Raw genomic sequence first — 23380 nt, forward strand, 5'->3', positions numbered from 1 at the left:
TGCTGTGCTCAGACTCAGGCTTGCTCTTGGCTGTGTCTGGAATGCTCTTCTCAAGCTTCAGAGTGTAGATTCTTTTTGTTCTTCCAAACCTGGTCTTGACCTATATTAGGTACCTACCATATTCTCATACTAAGGCCTGAAACTGAGAAGTCAGGAGAAACAGACATGGAAATAACTAATGCATATCAACATAAAGGGAGCAGCATTTAATACAGGGAGGAAATTGGACAATATTTTCTAGAAGAGATGATGACTGACTTTTGCTTTTAGTATTGGGGATTGAACCTGGGGTCTCACAGGCTAGGCAAGCATGCCACTCATCTCCACCCCTAACTCCTTTGAAACAGGATCTTGATTTTGTTGTTTTGTTGTTCAGGCTGGTTCTGAACTGGTTTTGAGCTCTGTAGCCTAGGCAGGCCTTGAACCTGTGGTTCTCCTGTTTCCTCTCTTTGCACTGCCAGCATGGATTAACATTTTTGCAGGGGAAGGAAAGGGTGACAAGGTAAAGAAAGTAAAGAGATGTTCCAAAAACAGAATGCCTGCCCTGCCCGAGGACGGTGAGCTCTGGCTGCCTGCAGCAAGCCATGCTGGGCTGGGAAATCTGCAAGTCCCGAGAATCCTGAGGTGAGAGACCTCGGCACTAAGGACTATGGACTTGTCTTCAACTGCTAAAGACTTCAGAAAGACTAGACAGCCTGGCTTCAATACAGAGATGAACTGGAACAGGCTCCAGTTCAGAGGCCTCTTAGGAAACAAGACAGACTGTGACAACAGGCTGATGAGAAGTGACATCTCAGAGCTGGGGGTGTAACTCAGGCAGACAGTACTTACCTAGCATACACATGAATTCAATTCTCAGAACCACCAAACAAAAAGTACAAAGTCAAGTCTGACCCCAAACTGACAGTAGAGGGAAAAAGGCGGCCCCTCTGAGCCGGGCATCCATCTTCTTTGTCAGTGCTAGGAAAGTGCTCTTCTAGAGAGCTACACCCTCAGGCCTGGGTGCTGGTCATCTCTGCAGTGTGATCTAGGGAGACCTCTATAGCAGAGTGGAAACAAAGGCTGACAATGGTAGAGAAGTGCCGGGGAGGTCAGGTGGAGGACAGCACTCTTTCAAGAACCTTGGAGAAATAATGACTCAGTAGAGATGTATAATTCAAGGAGAAACTTTGTTTTGTTTTTTCTTTGGAAAGGCCATCTTCCTATGTACCACAGGCTAGCCTCAAACTTGAATCCTCAGCTTCTTGAGTGCTGGGATTACAGATGTGTGTCCCACATCCATCTCACTTTTTCCCTCTTAATGGGAAACAGCTGGGCAATTCTGTACACAATGGGAAGAAAGATCAATCAAGAGGCAGACGTTCAAAGTTAGAGAACACTGGGAGGGGCCAGTGAAGGCACCTATCAGTATTACACTATGGTGAGAAACCGGCCATCACTTTATCTCAAAGGAAAGGCTGATAATAAAGTGGGAGGCATGTAACTGGGGAACCTGGGCTCCAAGTGGTCCTGTCTAATGACTAAGCAGTGAAGGACTGAAAGGAAAGAGACTGAAAGACCTACTGTGAAGAATGGAAGGGGCATATCTTAGGACACATCCAAGACCGCCTAGGAACACTGGAGCCCAGGGCAGCAAGGGCATGAGAGGCCACCAATTCTGGGAGCATTGGCTTCCTGGAACAACAGTCCTAATCCAGAACTGGGCAACAGTTGGGTGAGGGCAGCAAAGAGTTGGAAGACAAGAGTGTGGATTGGAAGCCAACTAAAGAGCCCTGTAAGCCATGTAAGATGCAGCTTAAGAGGAAAGAAAGCAGAGCCGGGAAGTTGTTGCTTCAAGTTTAGGGAAATGGAAGAGGCACTCAGGTACAACAGGAAGAGACTGGAGTCAAAGAATGAGAAGCAAGGTAGAGCCAGCATGACAAGCGGGCCAGCACCGGAGGCAAAGGGCTTTGAGTCAAGTACTCAGAGGCTAGGGGCAGCATGGGCTCGTCTACCACACTGCTGAGGGAGTGAGGAAACATCATGTCCTGGGGTTACAACTGTACCCACACTTGCAGTGCAGCACAGTCATGGAGTGAGCACGCCAGGGGAGGTTCCTCTGCATCCACACTGCCCATCACCACATGGCCCAGCACACAGTGATTCTCAACCCATGTTCTCCAACGTGTTCCCACTAGACACAAGTTTCTTAAAAGCAGGGATTATGCCTCAGCTATCTTCATTTCTTTGTTCTAGCATAGGATTTAATAAGTAACCACTGCATGTTGATAGAATTTATTTTAAACTTGTGACTCACCTGTCCCTTTTCAACTTTTATTCTTTCTAATTCAGCTTTTAGACTAGAAATGGAAGCTAGGACAAAAGGGAGAAATGTTAGCAATCATTTATTATTTTTTTCACTTTTTTCCCCTTAAAATGTCCCCAAAGGAGTCAGAGATACACTGTAGAGGAAAGTGCTCTCTCTCAAACTATACCAGAGAACTGATAATATAACTAGGCTCAGGGAAAGGCCAACTACACACGCACACTGTGTGGTAACCTCAATTTCTACCAAGTGTCCACACCTAACTGTAGGAAAGCAATGCTGTTAGCAACGAAGTTCTGTAAGGAAATGCTGCCCGTGGGACCCTGTCACCCAGTAGCCTTTGGCTCCATTACCATCAGAGTTCATAAAAGGACAGAAGATTGAGAGGCAGGACGAGTTCACAGTTACTGTCCATCTGAACACCTAGGACAGGTGTTCTTTCCTATACAAGTGCTCTCTACATCCATGGTCAGACATTATTCTCAGTATTATTTACTGATGAATCGCTTTTTGTTTGTTAGCTTGCTTTATAAGATAGTCTCCTGTAGTTCTGGCTAGCCTTGAACTTCTGATCTTCCTGTATCCAGGCAAGCACTATACCAACAAAGCTACATTCCCAGTCCCCAAGCGACATTTTTTTCTCACCTATTTCCTCCTTGCAGTTTTCTATTTCCAGCTGTAGAGTCTCTTCAAGGTTTTCCTTTAAACACTGTTCTGCTTGAATCTGCTCTTTCAGGAAAAGTATCTCGGCCTTCAGCTTCTCTTCCATGTGGTCTGCTGCAGTCCGCACATGAACGATGTTCTCACGATATTTTAACACCAGTTCCCGGAGCACCTGCATTCAGCACACAAGAGGTTCCTGGATTTGTGAAGGTGAGAGAAGCTGAAGATTTATGTTTCACATGATTCAAATATTTTGACCGTGAATTTCAATGACCACATAGTGTTCTGCAAGCACATGCCTTGGCATATTAACATCCAACATGGCCAAAAAGTTGTGAACTACATTTTCCCCTCAAAGCTGTTTTATGAGCAGAAAAAAATATAATGTTACATAACTTTCCACACGAAACTCACTAGGAAGAATACCTTCAAGAAGATAAAAAGAGAAACACCCAGGAACAAGTGTAAATGAAGGATAAAATACATTTACTTACCTCTTCATACATTCAAACGCTCACTGAAAATCTTCTTAGGCAAAGTACTGTGTCAATAAGTAATGACCCACCGACCTCACAAAGAAAGGCTTTCTAAGGTGACAAGCTTACATGCCCCCACCACCATTTTTGTTTTGTTGAGAAAGGCCGGCATCAAACTCATAAAGCTCCACCTGCCTTTGCCTCCCAAGTGCTGGAATTACAAGCATATGCCATCATATCTGGCTTCTTTTCCCAAAAATTTTAAATCTGGAAATTTAATCATTTCCTCGAGCAAACCCAAATTACCATTCCCAAATAGCTCTCTAATTACTTACATTCATCTAGGTTTTGGGGATGAGGCTTACCTAAGTTGCCTAGGCTGGCCTGGACTCCCTACATAGCCCATCTAGCCTCAAATTCATGAACTCTTGCCTTAGTCTCTAGAGTGTTGGGATTGCAGGAAAGCAACACCATGCTCATCTTAGATAGCTTTTAAATCTAGGAATAAAAATTCTCTAGAGAACAGAACTTTTTCCAGCCAAAAGGAAAGTTTTACTAAAGGTGAAGGTGGTGGTGAAGTTATTTAAAACTCACGGCTAAGGCATGAGTTTCCCAAGCCTTCTGTATCAGTAATTACCAGTTAAGAAAAGATCCAGAGTACAGGCCTAGGATAGACCACAGCTGTGAGCAGTGCGGGGCATGATAAACAACTGTATCTTTAAAAGTAAAACAACAACAAACCACTAATAGTAATGTTAATATGTGCATAGAAAAAAAATAGGTAGAACTTAAATCTGATAGGATTTAAGGAAAGACAGGACTACAAGAAACTTATAAAAAGATGAATTTATGATACATTGAGACAGAGTCTCATGTATAGGGCTGGCCTAGAACTTACTATGTAGCACTAGCACCTCAAACACACAGCCATCCTCCTGTCCCAGCATTCCAAGTGTTGAGATTAAAGGGCTAAATCACTGTAACCAGCTCATATTTAATTTTTAAATAATTTCAAACAATAACAATTTTCATTCACTATTTTATGTTTGCACACGTGAGTGAGTATACAGGCCCTGGCATATGGCATGTGTGAGGAGGTGTTCTCCTTCCAGCATGTGAGTCCTAGGGACTCTGGCAGACTTGGCAGCAGGCACCTAGGCTTCTCACCAGCCCAGATTTATTTTCTTTTTCTTTCTTTCTTTCTTTCTTTCTTTCTTTCTTTCTTTCTTTCTTTTTTTTTTTTTTTTTTTTTTTTTAAAGAAGAAAACAAAGCCAGGTGGGTAGCACAGGCCTTTAATCCCAGCACTTGGGAGACAGAAGCAGGCACATCAGAGTTTGAGGCCAGCCTGGTCTACAGAGCAAGTTCCAGGACAACTAGAGAAACCCTGGGGGGAGGGAGAGGAAGAAAAAGACCTCGAAAATAAGATTCTCTTATTTTGTTTTGAAACTTGTTCTAAGAAATCTTATCTTTATCTAGGCAGCACTGAGTTTGAGGGTTCTAAGCCTAACAAAAAAAATTTTTTTTGATGTTGAAAGATTTAGAAATACATAGTTATAATGCTTAGAGTTAAGAAAGTCATTTCCATACCACAGAAGAATACAAGTGGCAAAAAAAAATACCATCTTGACAGACAGAAAGACGGTGAGTATGATATAACTTTAAATTTTACCCAAAAGCAAGCATCACAAAGAACCAACCTGGTAAAGTTAAGCATATGGCTTGTTCTACATTTGGTCCTCCATGACAAAAGCAAGACCTTGAACTTCGGCAGTGGAGTTCAACACCGAAAACACAAGCAACACAAAAAATATACAAACTTGGACTTCATCAAAATGTTAAAAAAAAAAAATTATACCTCAAATAATTCGACTAAAAAAAATTAAAAAGATAGCCCAGAGATCAGAAAAAAATGTCTGCAAACCATGGGTTGATTAGAACATATGAAGAACTCATATAAGTCAGTAAGACAAATAATCCAGTTTTAAAATGAGCAAAGAATCTGGGAATTTCTCCAGGGAAGATATAGAAATCACACATTAGTACATGAGAAGATGCTTCATGCCACCAGAATTAGGGAAATGCAAATTGAAACCACAATGAGATACCATTTCATGTCCACTAGAATGATTATAGTCTGAAAGTGAAGTAACTAGCCATGCTAGCAAGGATGAAGACTCAGTCAGATGCCCTGCCACTGGGAAGAGAAAACGGTGGCAGAGTTTAAAGACAGAGTCTCACTACGTGGGCCTGGCTGGCCCCAAACTCACAGAGATCCACCTGCCTCTGCCTCCCAAGTTCCAGGGGGAAAAAACAGTTTAATGGTTCTTCTGGTGTAAAATGGTGAACCAGAACCTTCCTCCATTCAGCTGGGGGGATGAGAAGGTATCAAGTGACAGCCATATTCCAGAGAAAAAAGGACATCACCAATCAAGAAGGACAGGACAATGAACAAGCATAAGAAAATGAAAGGCAGAGCAGAGCAAAGAAATAGTCTACGGCTCCAACCCAGGCCCTCACAAGGGAAGTGCCAACTGACAAGACAAACCTAGTAGAGTAACAGCAGACCTCTCAAGAGAAACCACAGAAGCCAGGAGAACGGGCTAATGTATTTCAAATAAATTCCAACCAAAATTACAAATCCAGCAAAGCCATATTTTAAAATCCAAGTACCAGACATGGTGGCACACACCTTTAATCCCAACTGCATTCATTTGACAAAGCAGATTTTAAGCCAAAAGTGGCCAAAGGGGGCTGGAGAGATGGCTCAGAGGCTAAGAACATTCTTCTCAGCAGCCCATGGAACTTTCTCCAAAATAGATGTTTAAAAATAAAGTTATTGGGGTTGGGGATTTAGCACAGTGGTACAGCGCCTGCCTAGCAAGCGCAAGGTTCAGTCCTCAGCTTGGGGGGGGGGGGGAGAATAAAGTTATTATGTGTGTGTATGTGGTGTGCATATGGAGGTCAGAGGACAGCTTTCATGGGTCAACTGTCTTCTTCCACCTTGAGATCCAGAACTGAACTCTGGTCATCAGTCTTGGAGACAAGCACTCCACTCCCCACCCCCAGGCAAGATCTCATTATGTAGCCCTGGCTGGCCTAGAACTCACTATGTAGACCAGGCTAGGCTGGAACTCACATGTCCTAAGTGCTCATATTAAAGGCATGCACCATCACACCAAATGAAACTAGCACTTCTACCCACTGGGCCATCTCACTGGCCTAATAGATCACATTTTAGACTAATGAAATATATCAATTTTAAAATCTGAAATAGTTTGTAATAGAATAAATTAGAAATCAACAGTAAGAGAAACCATGAAAACTATACAAAAAACGGGAAATGAAAAATATATTTCTGAATGGCCCTTTTAGAAATCAGATGAGCCGGGCGATGGTAGTGCACGCCTTTAATCCCAGCACTCAGGAGGCAGAGGCAGGCGGATCTCTATGAGTTTGAGGCTAGCCTGGGCTACCAAGTGAGTTCCAGGAAAGGCGCAAAGCTACAGAGAAACCCTGTCTCAAAAAACCAAAAAAAAAAAAAAAAATAGAAAACAGATGAAATTTTAAATTCGTAGAGTCAATCAACATGGAAATAAAACTTAACAAAACTTTTTGGATACAGCAAACACAATGCTAAGAGGGAAGCTCACAGCTGAGTATCTATATTAAATAATCAGAAAGATCTCAAGTAAATAACCTAACAGCACACTTCAAGGCCTAAGAAACAAGAACAAGCCAAACCCGATTAATAGATACAAAGAAATACTAATGATCAAGGTAGAAATTAATGAAACAGAGACTAAAAGGAAATATAAAAGATCAATTAATAGAATCTGTTCTTTGAAAAGAGAAATAAGCTGGGGGATGGGGGGAAGTTGTAGGGGGGTGCACACCTTTAATCCCAGCAACTCGGGAGGCAGAGGCAGGCGGATCTCTGTGTGTTCAAGGCCAGCCTGGGCTACAGAGTGAGTTCCAGAACAGCCAGTGCGACACAGAGAGACCTAGTCTCAAAAAATAAAACAAAAATAAAAATAAAGAAAAAAAAAAAGGAGCCAGGTGGTAGTGGCACACGCCTTTAATCCCAGCACTCAGGAGGCAGAGCCAGGCGGATCTCTGTGAGTTCAAGGCCAGCCTGGTCTACAGAGTGTGATCCAGGACAGGCACCAAAACTACACAGAGAAACCGTGTCTCAAAAAAAAAAAAAAAAAGGAAAGAGAAATGAGATTTGCAAACATTTAGCTAAAGTAACCCAAGGGGGGAGGTGTCACCCAAATTATAAAATTAGAGGTGAAAAGGGGATATTACAACAGCCATTACTAATATCCAAAAGACCACTAGGGGAAGTTTTTAATTTAAATTCCAGTAGCTTGGGAAGTCTGGGAAAGGTGGATAAGTTCATAGAGGCATATGACACACCCAAACTGGACCAAGAACAGAAGCAACTTCAGCAGATCTGTGAAGTACCAAGGTAAGGAACAGTCTCCCAGGGTGGGCGGAAAAAAAGCCCTGGAGAAGACAGTCATTTCAGAATGCTACCAGACCTGCAAGAAAAATACCAATCCTCCACAAACTACCCCTAAAACATAAAGGAAGGAACCTTCCAAACACAGTATGAAACTAGTATTAGCCTAATACTAAAACCAGGTAAGAACATTAAAAAAAAAAAAAAAAGAAACCAAAAAACTATAGACCAATTACTTTGATACACAACTGTAAAAATCCTCAATAAAATACAAATGGCTAGAAAGTGGGCTAAGTGGTTAAGAGCGCTTATTGCTCTTGTAAAGAACTAGAGTTTGATTCCTAATGCCAATGTGGTAGTTTACAACCTAGTAACTCCAGTCCAGGGAATCTGACACCCTCTTCTGACCTCTGAAGGCACCAGACATGCATGTGATAGATACATACATTCAGGCAAAACACTCATACACATAAATAATAAAAATAAATAAAAGAGTTCCTGGGTGTTGGTGGCGCACGCCTTTAATCCCAGCACTCAGGAGGCAAGAGGCAGGTGGATCTCTGTGAGTTTGAGGTCAGTCTGGTCTACAGAGCGAGATCCAGGAAAGGCTAAAAGCTACACAGAGAAACCCTGTCTCGAAAAACCAAAAAAAAAAAAAAAAAAAAAAAAAAGAGTTCCTTTTGGGGGCTGGAAAGATGGCTCAGCAGTAAGAGGCCTGGCTGCTCTTCCAAAGAACCCAGGTTTGATTCCCAGAACCCACATGGTGGTTCAAAATTGTCCTTAATTCTAGTCTCAGGGGCTCTTGACTCCTTCTTGAAGCCTCATGGTACACAGACATACACACAAGCAAAACACCTATATACGTAAAAATAAATATAAATAAACAAATAAAATTCAAAAATGATAAAGATTATTCAACAATATGTGCAAATCAATAAGATATAGCACATGAAGAGAACCAAAAATAAAAATCACATGACCATTCAATAGCTGCAGAAAGGGCTTTTAAGAAAATTCAACACACTTTCACAATAAACACCTGATAAACTAGGACTACAGGGTTGGAAAGACAGCCCAGTCAGTAAAACATATGCTACACAGCATGAGGACCTGCATCTGGATCCCAGCACTCAGCTAGAAGCAAAGTTTGGTGGTAAAGGCTTGTGATCCTAGTGCCAGGGAAGCAGACACAGGAGGGTCCTCATGGCTCACTGGCCAAACTGTCTAACCAAATTGATGGGCTCCAGGTTCAGTGAGTGATCCTGTCTCAAAAGCTCTAGAGATTAAGGCAGTTAACCTGCTGTCAACCTCTGGCCTCCACGTGTGCACATGACTCACAAATAAACATGTACACTCAAACCAAATGATCATACTTTACCATTCTAAAGGTTTTATACAATAAGCCAAGTTATATTAAATGAAAAAAAAAAACTTAAAAGCATTTACTATAACATGAGTGAGACAAGGGTATCACCTCTCCACTTTTACTCATCATAATGCTTAATTCTTACCCAGCAATAAAGCAAGATAGATAAATAAAATGGAAGTCAAATTATCCCTATCTGCAGATGACAGAATTCTATACTTGAAAGGCCTAAAAGACATCACCAGTAAACTCTTTCAATGAAATAAAAGTAGAAACAAAATTTAACATAGACAAATCAGTAGTTCTCCTATATATCAATAACCAGCAAGCTCAGAAAGAAATAAGGAAAACAATTCTCTTCTCAATGGTGTAAAAACAAAAACAAACAAACAACAAAAACCATAGGAATAAACCTAACCAAGAAGTTGGAAGCCCTCTAAAATGAAAGCTGTAAGGAAAGCACAGAAAATAAACTGAAGACACTAGAAATCAAAAACTGCCCCATGGCTTAGTAGAACTAGTATTTTGAAAACTGCCATATTATTAAAAAATTTCCTATAGGTTCAATGCAATACCCAAAAAAATTCCAATGACATTCCTCATAGACAAGGGAAGGAAGGAATTCTAAATGTATTTGGAAGCACTGAAGACCTGAAGGCAAAAGCAATCCTGAGCAGAAGTACAATGCTTAAAACTACAGCAACACAGCCAGGCAGGGATGGCTCACGCCTTTAATCCCAGCACTGGGAGGCAGAGGCAGGTGGATCTCTGTGAGTACAAGGCCCAGCCTGGTCTACAAACTGAGTTCCAGGTCAGCTAGGGTTGTTAGACAGATAAACCCTGTCTGGGGAAGGGGGTGAGGGGAGTGCGGACCCTACAGCAACAAAGCTTCCTGAATATGGCCCCGAAGGCTCCGGAAACAGGAACTGACAACAAGACTGCAGGAAACTAAAGGGCTCTTCCAGAAAAGCAGCAGACAGAGAGTAAAAAGACAAGCTACACAGGGGTGAAATGTTGCGGTTTGAATGTAAAATACCCCCAAAGGTTGTGTGTCTGAATACTTAGTCATCAACATGGAACAAATTGGGTGCTTGGGGTAAGTTTTGAGGTTTCTGAACCAGCTCTACTTCCTACCTTTCTGCTTTCTGACTGAGGAGGCACTATGACCAGCTGCCTCATGGACATGAAGGACTGCAACTGGAGTAAAGCTGCCCTCCCATAAACAAACTGCTTTTGTTGGGCATTTTGCCAAAGCAATGAAAAAGTAACTATTGCAAGATTAATACACAGACAATTATATAAAGAACACACACACATAAAATCAACACTTAAAAAAAATAATTGAATCAACAAATTGAACAGACTATTCTCCAAAGAATTATAAGCGAGAAGCAAATGCAAGAAGAAAAAAAAAATGTTCAACACCCTTAGTCATCAAGGAAATACAAAAACTAGACTGAGGTTCCATCTCACCTCAATCAGAAGAGTATCATAAACAATGTAAACAAGCTGGGCTTGGTGGTGCACGTCTTTAATGCCAGCACTGCCAGAGACTGGCAGATCTCTGTGAGTTCAAGACCATTGTAGTCAACAAAGCCAGTTCCAGGACAGCTAAGGCTACACAGAGAAGCCCTGTCTCCAAAAAAATAAATAAATAAAAGCAATACTAATAAACCAGTAAATGTTGACATGGATATAAGGAAAAACAAGACCCTTAAAAGCATTTGGGTAAGAATGTTCAACCACTGTGAACATCACAATACAGAGGTTCTTCACAAAATAAACTTAGACCAGGTGGGTGGTATTCACAGCACATGCCTTTGATCCCAATACTCAAGAGGCAGAGGCAGGTGGACCTCTGTGAATTCCAGGCCAGCCTGCCAGGGTAGTTACACAGAGAAACCCTGTTTCAGAAAAACAAATAAACAAACAAACAAATTTAGGCTGGGCATAGTGACATAGGCCTTAATCCCATCACTCAGAAGGCAGTGTCAGGAGAATCCCTGTGAGTTCAAGGCCATCTTGGTCTATATAGTGAGTTCTAGGCTAGCCAGGACTACACAGTAAAGACCACCCAAAACAGAACTACCAAATAATCCATCTGTGCTGTTCCTGGGTGTACCCCTGAGGAATCAAATCCAGCGAACACTAGAAAAGCCCATGTTTACTGCTGCACTAGTACTATCTTAGCAAGCTTTTATCACAGGTATTCAACAAATAAAGAAAATGTGGCAGTCTACACAAGAAAGAGTAAAATTATGTTATATGAAGGACACGGATGGAAATGAAGATCATCACAGTAAGGAAAATAAGCTAGACTGAGAAAAACAAATGTTGTCTCTCCTAGGCAGAATCTAGATTGTTTTTAAGACAGAAAGAAAGAAGACTATTTGGGAAGAAGAGAAAGACCAGTGGAAGTGGGGATAAGAGATGGAATAAGACAAAACATGATCAATGTATATTATATGCATGTATGAAAATGTCACAATGAAAACCCACTGTTGTATAATTGACATATACTAATTCAAGAAATAAAACAATAGGGTAGTTCCACACAAATTACCAAAATTATCCAAGTTCTCATATGATACAGCAACTCTATACTATTAGGTATATATTCAGGAGAAATGAAAGCATGTCTTACTAGATCCTGTACATGGATATTCACAACTGGTAATGACTTAAATATCCACCAACAGATGAATAAACAAAACATCTATACAATGCAGTATTATTATTCAGCCATAAAAAGTAATTAAAGGTCAATATTTGCTACAACATGGTAGAATCTTGAAAACATGCTAAATGAAAGAAGCCAAAGCAAATACAAAAGACTAAGGAAACATTTACAGACAGAGGCCGATCATTAGTTCTCTAGACTGGGGATAAAGGGAATAGAAGCAATCCCTAAAGGGTAAGGAGGAAAGTTTGTTTGTTTGATTGGGTTTTGCTTTGTTTTGTTTTTTTAATGTGTATGGGATTTCTGCTTACATGTATGTCAGTACACACATAAGTGGTGCCTACAGAGGCGAGAGGTATCTGATACCCTGGGACTGGACATATAGACAAATCAAACCCAGGTCCTCTGAAGAGCAGCGAACGCTCTTAACCACTGAGCTATCTCTCCAGCCCTGAGTGAGCTTTCCTTCTGCAGTGATGGAAATGTTCTAAAACGGCGGGATGAGACAGCACACATCTGTAATCCCAGCACTGGGGAGACAGAGGCAGGATCTTGAGTTTGAGGCTGGAACTGCACTACATACTCAGACGATATTTCAAAGACAAAGACAAAACAAGTTTTAAAATTGACATTTACCTATCACCATGCTACACGATGAATTACATTTTTAAAGGTGGAACTGTCAGGCATAAGAAATTTATCAATAAAGTTTGGTGTTTGTTTTTAAGGAACTTACAACCATTACAAAAAGTACACTTTTTGTATGTTTTTGATGATGTGGCAAATACATTACCTCCACAGTATCTGGGAGAATGAAGTTTTCTGCTAGCTGTAATGATACATGTAAGCTATGCTTTCCCTGGAGGCTGTCATTGTCTTTCTGTAACCTCACCAGCTCTTCTGAAACCTGTTCACGGGACTGCATCAGCACCGCCTAAAACAGAAACAGATGCTAATCACAGCTAGGAAGGTAATTCTAGTTTAGTAACAACCATCAGAGAAAAACAAGGCCAAATAAAATGACATTTGATGATGGGGGAGTATGTTATAAAACAATGTAAGACTTCTAAAAACACACACACAGCTCATAACTAATATTTTATACATTTATTTATCGTGATGTGAACCTGTATGTGACACAGCATGTGTGTGGAGACCAGAGGACAACTTTGTGGAGTCCATTCTTGGCTTCCATGTTTATAGCGCTTCCAGGTATTATATTAAGGTCAAGCATATTCCCCTGCAGAGCATCTCAAACTCCACCAGCCCCACCCTGTTTTTTATTGCAGCCTTTCTATATATTCAGCAAGAGCCAGGCAATGAGACAAGTATAGGAACTCATTTTTTGCTGTTCCTACCAGCAATTCAAAAATATTCAGTTTCTTGTCTCTCAGGACACATTGTAACCAGATTCTATGGCTCAGTGGATCGGCTGACACAAGCAAGACCTGTACCAAACAGAACAAGTATTCCACAGAAGAATGGAAAAGGCATGATCTCCATCTTCCCTTACACCCACTGCACATACAATATTCGAGTCCAGGATCAAGTGAACAGCTGGGCAGCCCCCGGCTGCAAATCTTCAAAAGGATCTCAGGTTTCATTTGGTGGTGTGTATGCCCATGATCGCACCACCCAGGAGGACAGGCATAAGATCCAGAGATCAAGCAAGCCTCGGGTGGATAGAAAATTAAAGGCCAGCCTAAGCAACTTAAAATCCTGTCTCAAGCCTCTAGCATTCCCTCACGGCCACCCAATAAAGAGGATCTGTGCAGCCCTGGCTGGCCTGGAACCCACTGTGTAAACCAGGCTGGCCTTGAACTCAGATCTACCTGCTTCTGCTTTCCCAGTGATGTCACCGTGCCCAGTTTTCTGCTGATTTTTAATATTAAGTCATTTGTTACATGCAGGTCACTCACTCAGGCTACGTTTGTTTATCACCCACTACTGGAAAGTAGGCATTTTTCTGCCCATCAAGAATCCAGAGACAAAGATACATTCCCTGAAGAAGCTTGTGATAGAAAAGTTTAGTTAAAGCCAAAACTACCCTCAGTATGAGATGGTGCTATAACAAAAGCTGCTTAGTGAACATTACAAGAATGAAGGAACACGTAAGTAGGAGGAAGACGTCAGCGAGAGAGTTCAAGAATATCTTCCAAGGTGGCTGATGAGCAAGCCGAATCCCAAAGGCAGGCAGGTCATGTACAAACTTTGGTTAAGCATGGCTTTATTTTCTTGAGACTAGTTGGTTGTGCCTTATATCACTCTCAATCTGTACCTAGCCTAGCAAGCATTCTACAAGACACACATCAGACTCGTGAGACACTGAACCCCAAGGAAATGGAATTTCTCTAGGAGCCTCATGCTGGGAGAAAGAAACAAACCCACCCTGGTACCAGCAGGAGGGAGCTCATCCAGAAACAGATTCCACACAGTTCTGACTTGTCAGACCACCTTAAGACACGAGCAGAGACAATGATAGGTGGCCACAGCTTGACAGAAATGGCTTAGCTATCTGTGCACACCTCTTGCCATCAATTGAAATGCAACCCTCTTGTTAGGAGCATGAAGATGGACTTGGGCGGAGGTGTCACTTGGCCTCTTTGTTCTTCCCAATGTGGCCATGTTAGAGTAGCAGTAAAGGACCCCCCCCCCCCCCCCCCGTGTGTGTGTGTGTGTGTGTGCGCGCGCGCGCATGCGTGTGTATACAATGTATGTGATTCACATGCTTGTGACACAGCATGTATGTGGAGTTCAGAGGTCAACATTGAGTGTTTTCCTTAATCACTCTCTACCTTAACTCCACCTAAATTTTGAAGACAGGGTCTCTCATTAACCCAAGCTCACTGGCCAATTAGTTCCAGAGATCAGCACATCTGTGTACACACCAATTAGTCCCCATCCTTGAATGTGGTTACAGAAGCATACCTGCTGCCACATAGAGCTTTTAAGTGGGTACTACGGATCTAAACTGTACAGTAAAAACCTTAGCAATTGAGCCATCCTCCTAGCCCAAATGTTTCAATGTTAATTATGTCTTTAATTGAACTACTGAGAATGGCTGGCCAACTTTACTTGTTAGGGCTGCTAGGACTCAGGTTCTGACCTTAATTCCAGTAACAAATCCAGAACTAAATATTAGCATCCTGCTACCTTCTGGGTAAGGGAGAAAGAAAAGAAAAAAAGAACATATGCGCCTTTCTAAGTTGGGACTGTTTGAGAATTTGCTGGCTGTCATCTGCAGAGATCAAGATTTTTTTTCCTGCCTTTTTTTTTTCTTTTTAGTTTTTAGAGCTTTATTAAAAGGGAAAGGGGGTGGGAGAGAGAGGGAAGCCAGGCCTGGGGGGAGGGAGCAGAGCAGAGCAGAGAGCAGAGAGCCCTGCCTTTTAATTCTTTAACCTGATCAAGACTCCTAGATAGTAGATAGTGACAAAATCACAGAGTAAGCTGAACTCGAACCCCTCTTAGGCAAGTTCCAAGCTGTACTCCTTACCTGGAGTATTCTAAGGTCAGAAACAACCACAAAGAAACACTGAGCCTGTTTAGTGAGTTCGATGCTAATGGCAATCCTTATGTTCTGGAACTATTTTGTCTCTAACTTCACCAAGTAATCTCTAATAACGGAGCACCCATCACTGCTGTGATAGGACCTTACCACTGAAGAATTCCATCTGTGCAGTATTCCTGCCAAAGCATCTGACCGCCACTAAATCACGAAATACATTCTACAGGACATTAAAGCATTCTGAGTAAAACAACCACTCTTAACCATTCTAAAATGTTAACAGCATTTTTAAAAGTGAGGGTATGGTACTACATTAATTTAAAGGAGTCTAAAATGACAACAAAATGTAATTTCTAATTGGTTCCTGGTTCAAAAATGAAAGTTACAAGTTATAATTATTACCAAAAAACAACTAAGAATTTTGGGGGACGACTGGTTAATTTAAGGACATAAAAAGAATATTCTAGTCACAAAGGACATCTGTACTCCTAGGAAATACATGCTGAAATATTTAAGAATGTCATAGTGTCTATATCTTAATTCCCAATAGTTTATCACAAAGTAGATATACAATATGCACATAATATACCTGCATGCACAGTGAGATGGAAAGAGACTAATGTAGTAAAATGGTAGCAACTACTGAATTGAAGCGATAGTCTTAAGCAATATTGTGGTGTGTATGGTGTGTGTCAGTGTACACACACTTGCCATGGCATGTGTATGAAGGTCAAAGGACAACGTTTGGAGTTGGTTCTCTCCTTCCACTGTGGGTCAAATGTCAGGCCTACATAGCAAGCTCTCTCACCTGAAGTGGCAGTCTTTCAAAAGCTGATTCAACACACTTCTCTGCCAAGTGTGAAGCTTCTCAAAATGCAAAGGGGGAAATATTAAGATGCCCAATCCCTACCACAGCCACTCTGCAGAGGCCTAAGAAATGGAGTTCCGGGCTGGAGAGATGGCTCAGCGGTTAGGAGCACTGGCTGTTCTTCCAGAGGTCCTGAGTTCAATTCCCAGCAACCACATGGTGGCTCACAACCATCTATAATGAGATCTGGTGCCCTCTTCTGGCCTGCAGGGATATGTGCAGACAGAACACTGTATACATAATAAATAAATCTTTGAAAAAAAAAAAAAGAAATGGAGTTCCTCTTTCATAACATAAGAACCATTCATGGTAATTTTGAGAAAATTAATTATTCAAATAACTTCAGTCTGAATCCCAACAATTCTCCAGTGTCACCTAGTACACACTATTTTTAATGGAATCAACTTCCATAGCATTTAGAGGAAATGGGCTTTTTAAAACATAAAAAGAAGGGAAAAGATGTGAGAAACAACTCCATGAAGCTTTGCCAGAATTTAACAATTATGATTTCGTCTTCTCTACTTAGAAAAATAATGTGACTTTCCCATCCATAATTAAGACCTAAGGATGCCCACAGAACAGATATAGGATCCAAGGCTGAGTCGTCATTCAGGTACTGGTTGAATGCCAATCAAAAATAAATTACGGCCGGGCGGTGGTAGCGCACGCCTTTAATCCCAGCACTCGGGAGGCAGAGCCAGGCGGATCGCTGTGAGTTCGAGGCCAGCCTGGGCTACCAAGTGAGTTCCAGGAAAGGCGCAAAGCTACACAGAGAAACCCTGTCTCGAAAAACCAAAAAAAAATAAATAAATAAAAATAAAATAAAATAAATTACGACCATCCCACCGGGAGCCTTCTGATATTTAGAATTGTAGTCCCTGTGAAATCACTAGGTAAATGAAAGCTTTGCAGTCATCCCAGAAAGAACAACCCTGCCATATCTGACTCAAGCCATTAGATACAGAGTCCCACAAGACAAATACAGCCAGACTAGTAAGAAAGGAGACCCAAACCTCAGAACTAGTGTGGGCCGTTTACCCACCAACCCCACAGTTCCCCAGAGTTTTCTTGAGTGTGAGCAGCAGGAAATATTAGATAGAAGGATTTATTGCGGAGAATCTTGCAGAGATAAACAGATAGAAAATAAAGGATAGCCTCGAGAGGGCCTGAAACCTATTCCAATGGGCCCCCGACTGTCTCTGCCCCAGGGTTTTTATAGAGACGCCAAGGGGTGGAGCAAAAGACCTCCTCCCCCAGCACAGCCAAGTGCAGACCATCTCAGACACCTGCACTCAGGCCCATGGTCCTAATCATCCTCTATGCGGACCTGCTGGGTAAAGCCACGAGGAACCCGAGAACGGGCTCCCACAGGTCCCCCTTTCTTTTTTCTTTTTTCTTTTTTTTTTGTTTTTTTTGTTTTTGTTTTTGTTTTTGTTTTTCGAGACAGGGTTTCTCTGTGTAGCTTTGTGCCTTTTCCTGGAACTCACTTGGTAGCCCAGGATGGCCTCGAACTCACAGAGATCCGCCTGGCTCTGCCTCCCGAGTGCTGGGATTAAAGGCGTGCGCCACCACCGCCCGGCTCCCCCTTTCTTAATATATAAAAAATAACTATTAATGGCTTACAGCAATCTCCATAGCTGTTACACCTCCCAATATGGGAGTAGAGGATGATAAAGATGGCATTTCTCGGGCTGGAGAGATGGCTCAGAGGTTAAGAGCACTGGCTGTTCTTCCAGAGATCCTGAGTTCAATTCCCAGCAACCACATGGTGGCTCACAACCATCTATAATGAGATCTGGTGCCCTCTTCTGGCCTGCAGGCTGAACACTCACTGTATACATAATAAATAAATAAATCTTAAAAAAAAAAAAAAAAAAAAAAAGATGGCATTTCTCTTTTGAATTAGGTCCAAGGTGACTACAGCAGTCTTAGCTGCCTCAAGCCCTTTCTAAACCAAAAACTCTTAAGGCGACTACAAACTTAAAGAATCCCTTAGCTTCATCATCACCATTAACAGGGTAACATAAATATTGCTATACATAGTCACAATTCTCTCAGTCTTACAACTCAAAGCAAACTCAACAGAACCATTTGAATTAGCATATATGGTGCTATATATAGTTAACAATTTTCTCCGTCTTACAACTTTAACTCAGTCATTTGAATTTTCTTGCTAACAGAAGATAGGAAAAACTTCAATGTATTCACATCAAACTTAAGTATTTCCTTAACTCCACAAATCCAGGGTGCATTAATATCAATAGGTTTCTGCAAACATAATTCAATCTTATAATTCCTCCTTTTCTTTATAATTTTTTAAACAAAATCTCAAACCTAGTTAGAAGAACCCAAACTCATACAATTCCTACAAACCCATATTGAAAAGCAATCTTCTCAATCTAACCATTAACACTTTGAAAACTTAGCAAAACATCCAAAAGCAGTTTCTTAATAAAACTCTTTACACTTTAAAAGTAGTCTCTTAATATACCCCATTTGCATTTCTTACTAACAAAATATGACATTAATCCACTCAAACAACTTTTGAAATTAGACTAAGGAATATTAACTCTCCCCCTTTATAATTTAAGCAAAATCTCAAGCCTAGTTAGAAAACCCAAATTTTTCCATTTAAACAGTTTCATTTGTAACACAAAACCAGTTCTGTAAGTAATTTCATTTTTACGTAAACAGTTCCACAAAACAATTCATGAATCACCGATTAATAAAGCATATATGAGGCTGGGCGGTGGTGGCGCACGCCTTTAATCCTAGCACTCGGGAGGCAGAGCCAGGCGGATCTCTGTGAGTTCGAGGCCAGCCTGGGCTACCAAGTGAGTTCCAGGAGAGGCACAAAGCTACACAGAGAAACCCTGTCTCGAAAAACCAAAAAAAATAAAAAATAAAAAATAAAGCATATACGCATACACAAAACTGCATCTTGATTCTAGGTAGAAATAAATCTTCATTTAAACAGTTCCATTTTTAACCCAATTACAGCAAACAGTTCGTAGGTCATTACTATGAATAAACTCAAAATTGTTCCATTGCAATGAAATCTCTATTGTTTATTTCATTTCTTAAGTCTTAAAATTCAAATGATAAATTCTGGTACTAGCCTCCCAAATATGAGAAATCCATAACCAAAATCTTTTTGTAATTTTATCTCATTTTAAGTTCAAAAAGTTCAAACAAAAAATAAATTCTGGTATCAGGCTTTCACTTCCAAATATGAAAATACGTTTTTCAACCAAAACTTTTTGCAGTTAACAATTTTCAGTTCAAACAAGCGTCTCTGCAACTTTTATTCTCAAGCCAGAGACCTTTTTAGGTACAGTAGTATTCTAAACCGCACCGTTTTTGATGTTAGCTCAGGTTTTTCTGTGTTGCGTCGATTTTCCATGGATCTCAGCTGCGGATGCCTTGTGCTGGTTCTGGCGTCCGCCATTCTTAGCTTCTTAGCGGCTTCTGGAGCTTTTGAAACCATTCAGACTGCCTACTTTGCAGTCTACTGGGACACTAACCTTCTGTGTCTCACCATATACATTAGGAATAGATTCATATTTAACATTTACACTTTTTTACAAATTCACATATAACATTAACATCTACTTACTTATACTCTTTAAGGGAACTGTAGAACTACTTTAGCAAATATATTTCTTATTACTTCTTATGTATTTCTTATGTTCATTCCATCTTATTTCTTATTTAAACTTACATTTACAACTAGCATCTTTACTTCTTACAAGCTTATTACTACATGTCTTAAGACTACCTTAGATACTTCTTGCAAGCTTATATATATTCTTAAAGGAACCCTATAGATCTATTTTACAAACTTATATAGGGCTACCATTAGCAGATAATTTAGCAAACACCTAAAGATTTCTTAACAAAGAGATCTAACAAGAGAATTTTTACAAACTCACATATCTTATTTTCATCTTTTTCTATTTCTTACTCTTAATTATTATCACTATCTCTATTAGAAAGATTCTCTTAACTAGACAGGAAGTACGTACATCATTTCTAAAGTTTAGAGTTTATAGTCAGCTTTGTTATAAAGCACTGAGATTTAGTGAGTGTTGTCATTACAGAGTTGTGATACTTGTTGCTAGGGGACTGTAACCTTCTCAGGATGAAGCCACACTCCAAAGTTGCTAGTTCTCTCAGCCGTTGTGGACCGGCAGAGATGCACTGTCAGCGGTAGACAGTTTTTAACTAGAGGCTGTTCCTTCACCCAAATTCATAATAGTTCCCCTAAGTGCTTCAATTCAGACAAACATTTCCATTACAGCAGTACTTTTGGTTTGCTCTACCGAAAAACTTCACTTCACGCTGAGGGTGGGATTACCGTATTAAGCTGCTGTAAAGCTCTTCGCCAAATACTGCACAGCTATTAGGTGATATAAAGTATTTTTCTAAAGGATCTAGTAAAGCGAAAGCAGCACAGCTCAGAACTCTATTTCCTCACTGTTTGCATTAACTAGTGACAAAACCTCAGAAACACTGATCGAGCCACTTTCATTCTGGTTCCTTTATAGGAACATCATTGGAGCTGACCCTTCCTTAATTCCACACCCCTTACCAGACGCTCCGGTAACCACCGAGCTTCATTCTCCTCTTGTGAAAAAACACAAACATGTCCTCAACCCCATATTAAAACAGGATCAGGACCCTTTTATAATCCCAAGCAGGGATCTTTCCATTTCGCATTACCCTCAGCTAAAGGACCAGGAAGATTGGAGTGAGCTCTAATATGGCCCACAAAGCATGGCAGCTTTCTTTTGTGGAATAGCATCTTGGATTTGTTGAAACATTTTGACTTGATTGTTGTTAGTTCCAATATTTTAACCAAAACTGTTACTATTCAAAGGAGTCAAGAACACAGATGTTCTTTCATGAAACGTATCCTTCATTAGCTTACTCTGAGAAAAAGCATTTTCAGGATTTAGTATTTTCATTTCATTAGCTTTAACTCCTGATGGTATTAGCAGCTGTGATATTTAGCATTGATTTCTTATAAGGAACTTTCGGGTGAAGCATCTCTTTTTTAAGACAGCTAGATTTTCTGAAGTTTGTTCCCATCTATAAGCAGTCATTTCTTTGAATGCCTGTTTCCTTGTCTCCTTATTAGATTTACAAAGGAATCACTCATTGCAGACTGTTCATTCAAGGCAAAGAACTTCTTAAATTTCAACATGTTTCTTTATATCTAAGACAACGTTCAGTATATAAACTGCTTTCTCTTGTTTTAAGGATTTTAAAGTGGCTTGTTTCCTCTTATAGGTAGCTTTTTGTCTTCCAACTACCATAAAAATTTGCACAGCTATTAGGGTAAATAAGGCATTTTACCAACGGAGCCCCAAACCGCGGAACTTCCGTATCCTTTCAATTTTTCATTGGAACTGATGCTTTTCCTCCTTATTTTCCTCCTTATTCTTTTAAAAGCTGTATTTTAAGTTTACCATGAGCATATTTTCGAGCTTACAAAAGTTTCAGAACAATGTCGCCATCTTTAGCAGAAAAACTACCTTTCCCAGAATGCATTTCCCTTATATTGTCCATAATAATATCAGTCCCATATCAGTCCCTTATATCATTTTCCTTATATCATTTCCCATCAGTCATTTCCCATAGATCTTTTCGGGTCTGAGAGTCAACTGGTTCTTTTACCAGACTTGCTTAGAAATTCTTGTCAGGGAGGTTTGAACAAAGTTTTTTGCTTTTGTAACGGGAGATTTGAACAAGCATTTTACATTTTCAGCTATGGCACGTTGGGAGATTTCTATTCTCTCCTCAACTGGCTTTAACAGGTGTCTCTCCTTCATTTGACACTGGCCCCAAATCAGAACCGCACCTGCCTTGTTAGCCGGCATTGAGGTGGGCATTCCTGATAGCACCTTTCCTCCGGGCTTGTGTTTGTTTTAGCCAGTCAGTGAAAAACAAGATCATGTACAACAGCTTTTCCATAGCTCCTTCAGAAGAGATTTTCTCCCACTAATTTTATTCTCATTTTGTTTGTTCCTTCCTTCCCCAGATGCAGAGCTTCAGGTATCTGTCTGCAGCTCTGTACCTCTGCTAGCTGCCTTTGGAGGTAGGGGCTTCCCCTTCCCCCCTCCCCCAATCTGCCACAGATTCTAGCAGCTTTTCACAGGTCATGCATTTTCTGGGGAGGAATCTGTCCCTTCTGTTTCTTCAGAGTCTTTCTCCCAGACAGTTCCCAGTTTGGTCTCAGTTTATCCCGCTACCCCAGAAACAGTTTCCGACACTACAGTGGTGGCTTTCCCTGCTCCTGAAGGTAGTAGGGCTTTTTGTCTGTTTGTTTTCGGGGTCTGTGTGGTTTGCGTACAGACTGAAAATCTAACAAGGGATTTTTTGCCATTTCTAAACTCCCATTAGGACAGGTGTTTTGTCTCATCAGGCCTTCACTTGGCCCAGTCCCCCAGTGGGTTGGGTTTGCTTGTCTGGGTGCTCAAGGACAGAGCTTATGCCAGAGGCAATCACCCCTTAGGGCCACACTCCCTCATCTCAGGGAGTCAGTTGAAACAAAGCTTTTCTCAAAGAGATGCTTTCTCTGACAGAAAAGAAAACTTTACTCCTGGATAGTTCTGTTCTGCCCTGACTGGGCTCTTTCCCCAGACAGCGTTCTGACTCAGCAGCACAACTGCTTCAGACACAGTTCAGCTTTACTGTTTTCCCAGAAAGGTCCTTACTTTGATAGAAAAGCTTTTTTCTCAGATTTCTTTTTTTTAGCTGTGGACCTATCAACCCGGGACTTGTAGGAAAGCAAGCAACTGTGCCGTTCCCACTGGCTTTAGCTTTGTTCATTGGCAATCTTCCCCTGGGTCCTGCACCTTCCTGCCTCAGCTCTGTGCTCCAGGAAGTTTGCAACTGCAGGAACCCTAGTATCCCCGAAATGCACCCCAACTCAGAGATGCTGGCCAGTCGCCTCTGGGTTTTTGGTCAGAAGCGAGGATACAATGCTAACGGAGTTTGCATTGCTTCAGGGAATCTTTGCATTAGGACTATTAGGAGCACCCTTTCATTC

General features: G+C 41.0%; 1 protein-coding gene across 3 annotated transcripts in view; it reads right to left on the reverse strand.

Moving 5' to 3' along the window:
- Rabep1 (rabaptin, RAB GTPase binding effector protein 1) overlaps positions 1–23380 on the reverse strand; it is a 106201-nt gene that overhangs the window by 4597 nt on the left and 78224 nt on the right. For all 3 annotated transcript variants that reach the window (XM_052756404.1, XM_052756402.1, XM_052756403.1), the window contains 3 exons: positions 12747–12887; positions 2951–3140; positions 2297–2352 (listed from right to left, as the gene is read on the reverse strand). In XM_052756404.1, the coding sequence (XP_052612364.1) occupies positions 2297–2352; positions 2951–3140; positions 12747–12887 (387 nt within the window). The remainder of the gene's footprint in view (positions 1–2296; positions 2353–2950; positions 3141–12746; positions 12888–23380) is intronic.

Source organism: Peromyscus californicus, unplaced genomic scaffold, assembly GCF_007827085.1.
Source record: "Peromyscus californicus insignis strain IS unplaced genomic scaffold, ASM782708v3 Scaffold_3__1_contigs__length_106647218, whole genome shotgun sequence".
In the NCBI taxonomy this organism is placed as follows: Eukaryota; Metazoa; Chordata; class Mammalia; order Rodentia; family Cricetidae; genus Peromyscus; species Peromyscus californicus.